General features: G+C 37.6%; 1 protein-coding gene across 10 annotated transcripts in view; it reads left to right on the top strand.

The window, feature by feature from the left end:
- The window catches only part of VPS13B (vacuolar protein sorting 13 homolog B), a 735231-nt gene that overhangs the window by 509891 nt on the left and 212583 nt on the right, over window positions 1-12757 (top strand). For all 10 annotated transcript variants that reach the window (XM_021090606.1, XM_021090607.1, XM_021090603.1 and 7 more), the window contains one exon: window positions 2563-3250. In XM_021090606.1, coding sequence (XP_020946265.1) covers window positions 2563-3250 — 688 coding nt within the window. The remainder of the gene's footprint in view (window positions 1-2562; window positions 3251-12757) is intronic.

Below are 12757 nucleotides of genomic sequence, written 5' to 3'. Positions count from 1 at the left end.
ACATCCTAAAATAGAAGTATGAGTAAAGTACTATGGTCACCAAGAAGGATAAGAGTTGAGAGCGCAATTCTCAGACAAGTGTCATTCGTTCTGAGTCTTCATGGAGAGAGAAATGTTTGCCAGCTGCAGAAGGGGGCTCCAGGCAGAGAAATAGCAAATGGTATAGCTAGAATGGTTTAAGGGAGTTCCCATTGTGGTGCGGCAGAAACAAATCCAACTAGTATCCATGAGGATGTGGGTTCAATGCCTGGCCTCACTCAGTGGGTTAAGCATCCGACGTTGCCACTAACTGTGGTGTAGGTCACAGTAGCGGCTTGGATCCCGCATTGCTGTGGCCATGGCTGGCAGCTGTAGCTCCAGTTTGACCCCTAGTCTGGGAACTTCAATGTGCTGCACCTGCTGCCCTAAAAAGCAAAACAATGAATATAAAAGAAGGGTGTCTTAAACGAAAAGAGATTATTGGGTGTGGGTGGTGTTTTGTTTTGTTTTGTTTGTCTTTTCAGGTCCGCACTCACGGCATATGGAAGTTTCCAGGCCAGGTGTTGAATCCGAGCTGCAGCTGCCAGCCATAGCCACAGCAACACCAGATCAGAGCTGCATCTGCCGCCTACCACAGCTCATGGTAATGATGGAGCCTTGACCCACTGAGCAAGGCCAGGGATCGAACCCGAGTCCTCATGGATACTAGTCAGGTTCGTTACCACTGTACCACAACGGGAACTCCAAGATGAATTGGTTTTTGTTTCAGATACCTAATACTGGATTTTTCTAACAATGCTTTTTTAAACAACTTTAAAATCAATTAGCAAAAATGTATTATTTGAAAAATTGTAATGACTATATCATGGTCTTGAATTATTTAACTGTCCTTTAACATTTTCACAAGCAACTTTTAATAATTTGTAGCATATGGGAAAATGATACTATACCTACAAATTAAGAAAGAGTCTAAAAAATGAGAACAGTTCACAGTACTTTGGGTTATATTTCCCATTGCTGATGATGATATAAATTAGTATAGCCTTTTTGGAAAGTGCTGGCAATATTTGATAACCTTAAACTTTTTCATACCATTTACCTAGTAATTCTACTTCTGGGATCCTTTCCTAAGAAAATCTTATTAGATGTTTGTCATAGCTGTTTGTTGGCAAAAACTGAATATTTGAACGTCCACTTATGCAGTTGAACAAATTGTTCCTAACATTAAATATTATGCAACTTTAAAAAATGACATTTATGAGGAGTATGTTAGCATGAAAAACAACTGGGTTACAAATTTGTCTCTACAGTATTATAACCATAAAGGGTGGGGTGGGGGGAACATATGCAGAGGTAGGAGAAAAGACAGAAAAGAAACTAAAAGATTGCCATTGGTTATGTTTAGTGATAAAACATGGAGATCAGGAGGATTTTGTTTTTCTCTCAGACTTTCTATGATTTCTTTAATGACTCTGTATTACTTCAGTGAAAAAGCAGGTGAAATATCTATGTCTCAAATAGTGTATCACACATGGATGGCTGGGAAACTAAGAAAAGGGAACCAAAGACTCAAACTGCAGCTCTTGCAGTTGTGCTGCCAAAGTAACCAACACTGCTGCCACCAAGTTCTTTTTCTCTACTAGGCAGTCATTGGTAGAAATTTTTGAGGGGAAAAAAATGGATATATATATATAGTGCAGAAAGGGAAAATCCACCTTCTAGGATTTTAATTTCTTTTCTTTTTTTTTTAGCCTTTTCTAGGGCCACTCTCTCGGCACATGGAGGTTCCCAGGCTAGGGGTCCAATCAGAGCTGTAGTCACCGGCCTACGCCAGAGCCACAACAATGCAGGATCCGAGCCATGTCTGCAACCTATACCACAGCTCACGGCAACGCCGGATTCTTAACCCACTGAGCGAGGCCAGGGATCGAACCTGCAAGCTCATGGTTCCAAGTCAGATTTTTTAACCACTGCGCCATGACAGGAACTCCGAATTTTAATTTCTTACATTTTGCTTGATCACTTACATTTACCTTTGTTTCAAGTTCTGTTGTAATAAAGGAAAATACCATTTTGAATGACACATTCATTTTAGTTTTCTCCGTCCTTCCTAAAGTAGGACTATTGACTTTTCCCTCTCTTTTTTAGTGTGGAAAATCTTATAAATCAGTTTTGCAATGACAAAGGTAAAGAACGTAAACTGCTTCTGCTTAAAATACAATTGCAGTTGTAATCATGATTTGGAAACAGTTTATTACACTACTTGAAACATCACTGTAAAGAATACTAAGTAATGTAATTTTTTAAAAGGCATGTTTTTTATGTATACTGTGTATTAGTGCAAAGAAAGAAAACTTTATACTGAAAAGTATATTTTAATGATAGAAATGCACATAGGATGTTTTTCTCAAGTACTGCCTTAGCATTTTAATATGAGTAATTTTTTGAAAGGGCACCTACTTTGTTTTTATGATTACTCTGTTCTAAGTTATACTAGTCCCATTTTTAACATGTTTCTATAACATTTATGTAATAACACTTGGAATCCGGTAGTTAACATTATCTAATTATTTTTCCATATAGATCTCGAAACAAGAACAGAAAAAAATGGATGCATATGATGGAAGCATGGCTGAGACCTCATCTCGATACAGTGGTGCTCAGGACAGTGGAATCGGCAGCGACAGTGTTAAAATCAGAATAGTGCAAATAGAGCAGCACAGTGGTACCAGTCAGCATCGCATTGCGCGTCCCTCCCGCCAGTCATCAATTGTAAAAAATCTAAATTTTATTCCTTTTGATATATTTATTACTGCAAGTAGAATCTCACTAATGACCTATTCCTGTACGGCCTTACCCAAATCGAAATCACAAGAACAAAAGGATAATGAAAAAACAGGCAAGAGTTCATTAAATCTCCCAGAGGTTGATTCAGATATCACAAAGCCGAGCCAGGCGTGTATTTCCATGGTCACAGCAGATGATCTCTTAAGCAGCAACGTATCTTTTCCTTCAGGGAAAAAAATTGGGGTCATCTCTCTTGAAAGTCTTCATGCATCCACAAGATCATCTGCTAGACAAGCACTTGGCGTCACTATTGTTCGGCAGCCTGGACGGAGAGGAACCGGTGACTTGCAGCTAGAACCCTTTTTGTACTTTATTGTATCCCAGCCTTCTTTGCTTCTGAGTTGCCACCACAGAAAGCAGCGAGTGGAAGTATCCATTTTTGATGCTGTGCTTAAAGGAGTAGCCTCTGATTACAAATGTACAGGTAAGAGCTTTCAGGTTTACTGGGGTGCCAATGACTGCTACTACATAATATGTTTTATTCTCAGAATTTCGAGATTGATCAAACAGAAGCCAGCAGGCAGACCAGGGAAGCCTTCTTTTCTCTACAGAATATGTCAATATGTAAAGTTGATGTCCCACAGCTGAATCATGTTTAAGTAAATGTTTGAAATATAACAGGGCTTAGCCTTAGCGTTCTTGCGAGGCCTCTGAAATTTTTTTTCAGGAGCTGAATGGAACAGGGACTCTTTCTAGGCTATTGAAATGCCTAACAATTTCTAGTGATTGGGAAGCAAAGGGGGTTTGGTGGGGGGGGGTGCTTTTTTTTTTTCCTCTTCATGTTAATGGCCCGTAGTTATTGCTTTCCATGTTAATGCAGCTATTCAGGTAAAAAAAAAAAGGAAAAGAAAAACCTTAGAAAATGAAGTTTATTGCTTTGGTATTCTTTTGCTCTAATCATGCTGCTGTAACAGCATAATAGTACATGTATTGGGGAAGGTTTCATAGTAAAGTGAGATGACTTCAAGATTTTTATACATCCACAACATGTTTTTTAGCGGTCTTCACAACTGGCTCTTGTTGGCCTGTCCACACCTTCCTTATAATCAGAGAGAAGAGCGTCATGTAATAATTATGTTGAACTTCTGAAGCTTGTTGCTTGTTGAGACTAGGAAAGTGATCAGAAGTTCAGATTTAAGACATATGGGCGGTTAAGTGACAAGAGTAATACAAACAGCGCCAAACAAGGTATAGAGACCTTTTTCCTGAGTTAATAGAGAATTAAAGATTTGGCCAGAAAGGCTCCAGAGAGGGGACCAGGATTATCTAAGATCTGGGATTGGAAGAGGGCCCTAGCACGCTCAGGTATAATTCAGGCATTTTATTTTAGTTCTCAGGTGGTCCCATCTAAGCAGGCATTTGGAGAATTTGCCCAATGTGGAAGTCACATTGGTTCATTCTTGGCATTAAGGATAGTCATTTTACACCGCAGGCTCCTGGAGAGTAGATGGCAGGTATCAGAATTAGGATTCAGCCCAGAGAACTTGGGTCAGAGAAGTCCCTTGGCTCTTACTGAGGAATAGGTCAAGTCCTCTACTTGAGAAAGAGGATGCTGGCCAGTTATAAAGAAGGAGTAACCTAGAGTTACCTCCTAGGCTGCCTGCCAGCCCTTTCTCCAGTAGTGTGCTGGAGCTGGCTCCTACTGGCTCAGAAGAGCTGACTTACATTTTTCGGAACTTTAAAAGGCAGTTGTTAAACCACTGGTAGCCTAAATTGGCCATAGTGAGAGTATTTCCACCACAGATACTGGTAAATGCTGTCGATCAGCTCTCCTACTCTAAGTACTGGTTGTTAAACAGTTACCAGCAACCACTGTCCCTCTTCTTCAAATATGTTCTTATTTAGAGTACCTATAATGTAAAGGGTACTTCAGGGTCACTGGAGACGGGAGTGGTGCTGAGGTTGTTGATGTTATGAATCAAGGACTCAGGCCTATATACCTGGTAACTGTTTGGATGTCTGCTTAGCATTGACAAAAAGTAGATGTAGGATTGTGAGCATAAAAGTTAATTTCAAGCCCCTCTTTAAGTGCCTTCAGGGGCAGTTGCTTCATGGGCAAGTGGCTTCAGCAGCCTCTACTAGGAAATATTGATACTCAGTTCAGCAAAGTTATCAGGGCTCATAGCAGAGGTGTGCATTTCAATTATAACTGGTTCCTAGGTTGAAATAATAAAATATTTTTTGTTTAAAAAAGTCATTATACGCAGACCAACATGGAACCCAATTTCATTAGATGAAGTTTAGAGTGAAAGCTATGGGCCAGATTCAGTATAGGGGATTTACCTGTGAGAGGAAAAGTCTCACATACCTCCTAAGAGCATCCTTTACATAATATTCCTATGGATGCCTTTTCTTACACAAAAAGCATCTACTTGGGTGTTTACCCTATCCAGATAAAGAGTCATCAATATAAATTATCATGTTTTTTTAAAAGCAAATTTAGTGATTTGGAAAAATTTGTCAGAAAGCAAATAGTTAAAATTTAATGACCATTCAAAAAATATAGCTAGCAACTATTGAGTGTTCAGTCTGTGCCAGACATTGTACCAATTGCTTGAAATACAGTATCTCATTTAATCTTCATAGCAACTCCTTGGGAAACACATTTCCATCTTACATATAACGAAATGAAAGCTTGGAGAAATTAAGTAACTTTTCCAAGATTACAGATCTAACAACAAACAGAGCTAAAACTCAAAACCAAGATTCACTGGACTCCTGAGTCTGGGCTTTCAACCTATATGGCTCCCTGGAGTGGAGAAAAAGATGTGAATTGCCATTGTCAGTCAACCTCCACTGTCCCCCTGCAGACCATGTGAATGGTTCCCTTTCTGTATTTTAACTGGTGAATTTGTGCATGTTATAATTCTCCATGACCTGACTACACAGTACAGCCTCTCTTGGTAAAATGACAGACAAACCTGAGTTGAAACTCGCATGTGGAGGTTCCCAGGCTAGGGGTCTAATCAGAGCTATAGCTGCCAGTCTACGCCAGAGTCACAGCAACTGAGACCTACACCACAGCTCATGGCAACGCCAGATCCTTGGCCCTCTGAGTGAGGCCAGGGATCGAACCTGCAACCTCATGGTTCCCAGTCGGATTTGTTTCTGCTGTGCCACAACGGGAATCCCGTAAACCTGAGTTGAAATTCTAACACTTGCCACTTACAAGATGTGTATCTATCTATCTATGTGTATCTATCTATGTATCTATCTTACGATTGTGAAACTGAAAAGAGATAATTCATGAATGTATTTCTCATTGAGACTAGCTAGTAGAGGCCCTCACAACTGTTTGCTGTTACTGCTTCAGTTGTTGTTAATATAAAATAGATTACTAAACTAGGAAGCAGAAAGCCTGGGATTTAATATTGACCCTGCTATTAATTAGCAGTGATGTTAGCCAGGCAGTTCACTTCTTTGGGTCTCTGTTTCCTTATGTGTAAAATGTGATGATTATAATAGACATGAAAAGGTTCATTCCAGTTCTAAAGTTTAATCATCTATAATTTGGAATTTGTCTCTCCATTCTTAGCTTTCTAAAAACACTTAAACTAGCTTTAGCCTAAGAAATTGACATCCGTAAGCTACTACCCTATTAGATTAAAATATATTTTAAGGAGTTTCCGTCGTGGCTCAGTGATAATGAACTCAGCTAGTACTCATGAGGATGCGGGTTCGATCCCTGGCCTCGCTCAGTGGGTTAAAGGATCCAGTGTTGCTGTGAGCTGTGGTGGGTTACAGATGCAGCTTGGATCCCATGTTGCTGTGACAGTGGTATAGGCCCACAGCTACAGCTCCAATTTGACCCCTAGCCGGGGGACTTCCATATGCTGCAGGTGCGGCCCTAAAAAAGCAAAAAAAAATAAAATAAAAATTCATTTTGACTTTTTTTACGGCCTAGGCCAGAGCCACAGCAACACAGGATCCGAGCCGTGTCTGCAACATACACCACAGCTTAAGGCAACGCCAGATCCTTAACCCACTGAGCAAGGCTAGGGATCGAACCCACAACCTCATGGTTTCTAGTCAGATTCGTTAACCACTGAGCCACCACGGGAACTCCCATTTTGACTTATTTTAAAGATGCAAATTTTCTTTTGATGCTTTGGTAGAGCACTAATTAGTTTATTCAATATTTTAAATACATAAATTTTATTAAATGTTAATGAAGTTATTTTTCAAAGACTGACATGAGGAATTTCTATTCTAATTTGGTCCACTTGAACGAACTAGCTGAGTCCCATAACCAATTTAGTTATCCAGAACCACTTTATGTAGCATTTTTCATCCTGAAGAAAGCAGTGTTCCATGTCCAGGATTCTTTTGAAGCCCTGAAACAGTAACTATGTGGGTAAGAAAAAAGAGAAAAATATGAGTAACTATAACATTAACACTCATGGGGAGGAGGAGCAGTGAGACGGAGGTGGCCAGGTGCATTTCTGGGTTCTAAAGTGAAGGGCTTAATTGGAGGGACAAAAGGAGTATTTCCAGGAAGCTAACTTTCTAAGAAGGATCGAGGAAAAGTTAAAGGCATCATAATTTAAAAATGAAAGAAACAACATATTATGACTTTCTATAGTGTTCATACTTTTTCCTCCTGATACTAAAAATAATCCTTTTTTATAAGGTAACTCAAGTTTCAGCCAGCCAACAGCACTTTCAGCATGTATGTACATTTCAGTGACTGCCTAATTTCAGCATTTCAGACATGCCTGGGGTTGTTATGGATGTAATGGGTTTTCTTTTTTAAGAGCACAAAAACATTTGATTGTTTAAAAAAAAATATCTAGCACAATAGCATGTAATTGTTTACTGTTTTACATGAAAGTCACAAACCATCATTACATGTGCTAATGTTCCTTTGTAAGGAAATCATATGGAACAAAAAGTAAAGAAAGGATTTTGTTTCACTCTTTTTAAAGTTATCAGAGTTCCATTGTGGGGTAGCAGGTTAAGGTTCTGGCCTTATGGCTGCAGTGGCCCAGGGTGCTGCTGTGGCTCGATTTAGATCCCCTGCCGGGGAACTTCCACAGGCCATGGAAATGGCCAAAATAAATAAATAAATAAAATGACTTACGTTCAGAGGATAATTTTCTGAAAAATCATAATTCTTTCGTAAATATAAAATGAACATGTCAAAGATTTTACCGAACTCATTAATTAATGAGGGAACTGAGAAGAATGTTGCAAAAGAATTCATACACAGGGGACCTTTAAGGCCCTGGTCATCTCAGAGGTTTGGATTCTCTAATTCACTAGAATCATAAAAATGGTAAGGGACACTTATCACTGACTTTATTCCTTGTTAAAGCATGGCTCTGGGTAATTCTGAAAAGATGGAAGTACCTTTAACATCACATTATGATGATGTGGTTTTTATTTGACATGTTTAGGAGATTGCAGTGAAGATACGCTGAACGCAAATACTAAAGATCCTTTGACCATTGTTGGCGTATAGTGTAATAGCTGAAGATAACTCAATTAATCAACATGGTTTTTAAAATCACACCCTCATATTTTGTACAATCACCTTGATATTACTTTAGTATGAACCTCTAATCTTTATTGTGCTTTCATTTCTACATTCATAAAGTCTTTGGGCACAGTCATTTATTTATCCCACTTGAACACTAGCTATTTATCAGCCATGTTCAAGATGCTGAGGAACAAAGAACGAGACCCAGTTTCAACCTCCAGGCATCTCTCATCATTTAATAATTATTCTTGTTATGATTAATGGTGAAAGTTTAACAGGATATGGATCTTCATGACATGAAGGGCTGTGAAACAAAGTTAAGTAGGAGCTGTAACTTCCATTTGCAGAGAAGCAATTTCGAAAAGCTTAGAATCATTTGTATGGGAGGTTTTAAGGAAAACTGCTTGGATTTCAAGGATTGAAATAGTACTACTCTTTTTTTTTTTTTCCCTAAGTAATAGTAGATTCAACTCTAGATGCAATTCAGAATAATTTTTAGTATTCTATTTCATGTATCTGTTTGCTTTTTGGCTGCATGTCTTTGTAATGTATGTGAGCGGTTCCTCTGAGGTGTCCAGTATACATCTTAACCTTTCATAATCAGTCAGTTTAGTGGTAATATTTTATTACTTTGTGGAAAATGCAAAAGCCTTATAATCCTATTTTAAAGAACTAGAGAGGAGAAAAGAGCATATTTTTATATTTCCCAGGTATTTACCATTGTCGAGAGTACTTCCTTCATTCCTGAAGTTTCAAGTTTTCCTCTCATACATTTACCTTCAACATTAAGAACATCTCTAGCATTTCTTTTAAAGCAGGCCTGCTAGCAATGAATTCTTATAATTTCCAATCATCTGGGAGTATTTTTTCTATTTCTCATTCCTGAAGGATATTTTTGCAGGATATAGAATTCTAGGTTGACATTTCTTTCAGCACTTTAGAGATATTGTTCCAACTGTCTTTATCCTCTGTGTTTTCTGATGAGAAATTCATAAAAATTCCAATCGTTCTTTCTGTATATGTAATGTGTTGTTTTTTCTGTACTTGCTTTCAAGATTTTTTCTTTATCTTTGGTCTTCTGTAGGTTTACTATGTGATGTCTGGGCTTGATTTCTTTACATTTATCCTCTTTGTGTTTCTCTCAGTTTCTTGACTCTAAAAATTTAGGAATTTTTTGGCTATTGTATCTTTAGATATTTTTTTGCTCCAGTCTTTATCCTCTCCTTTTGGGACTCCAGAGTTAAACTTTTTTATATTATCTCTCAAATCCCTAAGACTCCATTCATTATTCTTTCTTTTTCCCTCTCTGTCTTCATACTGTATGACTTCTATTAGATTTTTCTGTCCTAACATCTCCACTTGGTACTTTCTATTTCTCTTCTGAGAACTTCTATATTTCCATTCATTTCAAGTATGTTTACCTTTACCTCATGAAACAGTTATAATACCTCCATGAAGTCTTAAATGTTTGTGTCACTGCCTCCTCAACACAGCCACTGCTCTGTCTCTTCACCACACATACACACACACACACACACACACTCACTGTGCCCACCCTTGGGGCAAAACTAGGAAAGGAAAAAGAAAAAGAAAAAGCATCTTGTTTCCCTGGGAGTCTTGAAACCACATGGGCCTTTTCTTCCAGACAGGATTTCTGTTGGGCTTTTTGGCTGTCGTTGCTATATATCACTGTGCACCACAACTTAAGACTCACTCTCAAGTCAAAGTCATAAGAAAAAAAGAGGAAAATCAAACCAAAACAAAATGGAAAACTCACCACTATTGGATCATGTCAGTTTAATTCCCCTTCGCAATCTTCATTTTTCTTATTTATTTTTCGGAGTCCTCAGGTATTTGTGTTTTGTATTTTTCCTTGAGTTTTAATTTAAGCAGCATGAGAGTCGGGCTGTGATGAGCTTATTCTAATTTGGGCTGGCACTAGAAATCCTGCAATTTTAAGATAACACACATATTTTCTAGTCCATTAGTAGAACCATGGTTTTCTGAGAAACTTAATACAGGATTTCCTCCAAAAGTGATACTTTAATATCTTTACATCTGTGAGTACAGATCAGTTAAGTATATTGTAATGAATAATTACTGTTCCCAGGGAGTTGTCAGCATTAACTTGACTCTACCCATGTCGCCATTAGGCAGAGTCCATACCCAAATACTCAAAGCAGGGTGATAGTGTTCACTCAATGTGTTTCATTGGGATATTCTTTCACACATTATAAAATCAAGTTAGAAGAGGAAATGCTGTGAAACTCATTGTTCCTCATGTCAATCTGCCTTCTCAGCTCCTGTGACTAATATATATACATATGTGTGTATCATATATATCATCTATACACATGTATATTAGAAACCTAATTCTGTATGGGATGTTATCCACAATAAAAGGGAATCAATTTGTATACTTGTACCTCTATTTGAGAAACTTGAGGTGGAATAAGAATGATGAGAATTGCTTATGATTTTGAAAGTATTATAAAAAATTATAACCCCCAATAAGTGCATTTTAGTGACGTTAAATTATGCTAGCTATACCTGAAAATGTATATATAGTGCTTTGTGTTACTCCATAATTTTTTTAAAATGGCAAATTATTTAAAGTCTAAATTATCAATTTGAACTTCTTTTATGACTATTAATACTAATAGCCTATAAGTGATTTTCATCTAGTCCAAGTAGATCTATGAGTTAACAGGTTTTTCCTAAAATGTTAAATGGTCTATTTCCATGCCCTTCTAACTTGGAGCAACCTCTAACAAAAATGAGATCTTCTGCCAGCACCTTTACATGTAGCAGCTGTAATATTGGCAATTCTCATTTAAATAAAGATGTATGTAGTTGCTTTAACATAATCATATTAGTTGTGTTTATAAATATTTAAAAATCGGTATTTGTTTTGTTTGAGGTAATGGAGTCCAGATTTGAAATTGCCTCATATCTTGACTATGCAGCCCAAGGCAGCCTCAAAAAGTCATTTTTCTTCTAGTTTGTTTGGGGCTTTTTGTTTGTTTTTGAAAAAATGACTGTGCCATCTGGTCACTTGCGAAGGAGTTGAACCATTCTGAGGGAATTTAACTAATCCCCCCATCCCTTACTTCCTCAGGACACAGTCAGTCATTCCAGTATCATTTTACTCACTAATGGGTGCTAGGAACTAACAAACTAGTTTATAAACAGTTGCTTCTGCCCTCTTGCAATCTTTTTACCTTATTGTAATTTTTCAAACATCAGCTAGACTAAAATACAGAAACTAGTTGATTAGAATTGACCTTACTGAAAAAGCAGGTAATAATACAACCTCTGTGTAGGACAAAGCATCCATGCCATGACATTTCTAGTATGGGACACTTTTTTCATTTTAAAGTTTTACAGATATTAGATATGACTTTAGGTTCAGTTCAGAGGCAAACATGGAAGAGAGTTCATTAACAGGTCAAGATTTGGAGTCATTCAGTCTTGAGCTCTGATCCCAGTTCTGCTACAAACAGCTGTGTGACCTTGGGCAAGTTACTTAACCTCTCTAAGCCTCAGCTCCTTATCTTTAATATGGGGATAATACTGGTAGCAACCTCCTGGGGTTGCTGTGAGGATTAAATAATGTATGTGAAGCACTAGGCTAAGTGTGTAGCACAAAGCTCAATGAATGTTAACATTATGGTTGTTATTGCTTTTATCATCATTGTTAATATCTTTAAGTTGTAATGGGCCAAAAACAAAAAATCACATCATTTCAGTGCAATTACAATTATTGTGTAGTTTGAAAATGTTCAGCTATAATAATTGGCTTCTTGACCTCTTTCATAAGTCGGTCTGCAGAAAATGTGCCAAAGACATTTGAGTAAACCAACAGTTAGAAAAATCATAAACTGGCTTCTAACACCTCATAAATCATATCTTGATTTCATTTAGTTATTGTGACTTTAAGAGAAGGATTGACTTACATGTCTCTTTAGAATTAACGGTTTTGCTAATGTCCCTGGAAAGGCTTTGAATTAACCTGTGGACTTTAATGTCATAATGATCACAACTTGAACATTCATCTGAAAATTTAGCTGCTAGGAACATTTCTTGCTGGCCGGTAATGTAAATTGAAGTTATTACTTTGACAGGAATCAGCAAGTAAGTAGGCACTTTAGTACCTCACACAGGGAGAGTTGCAGTGAGAAAGTTAAGAAGTCATCCTTCCAGTGAGGGGAATTAATGTATGGGCAAGAGTTTTGGTATGGAAATCAGAAACTTTGACTTGTAGGCTTGGTTCTAATGCCCAGGCCCTTTCGTGCAAATAACTAAATTTCTTGGTGCTTTAGTTTCCTTATCTCTAAAATAGATACAGGTATACCTCAGAGATATTGTGAGTTTGTTTTCTTGACCACTGCAATAAGGCAAATATTGCAGTGAAACAAGTTACACAAATTGTTTGGTTTCCCAGTACATATA

The sequence above is a fragment of the Sus scrofa genome, chromosome 4 (assembly GCF_000003025.6).
Source record: "Sus scrofa isolate TJ Tabasco breed Duroc chromosome 4, Sscrofa11.1, whole genome shotgun sequence".
Taxonomy (NCBI): domain Eukaryota; kingdom Metazoa; phylum Chordata; class Mammalia; order Artiodactyla; family Suidae; genus Sus; species Sus scrofa.
The sequence above is the reverse complement of the archived record's forward strand: the minus strand, read 5'-3'. Positions and strand labels throughout refer to the sequence as shown.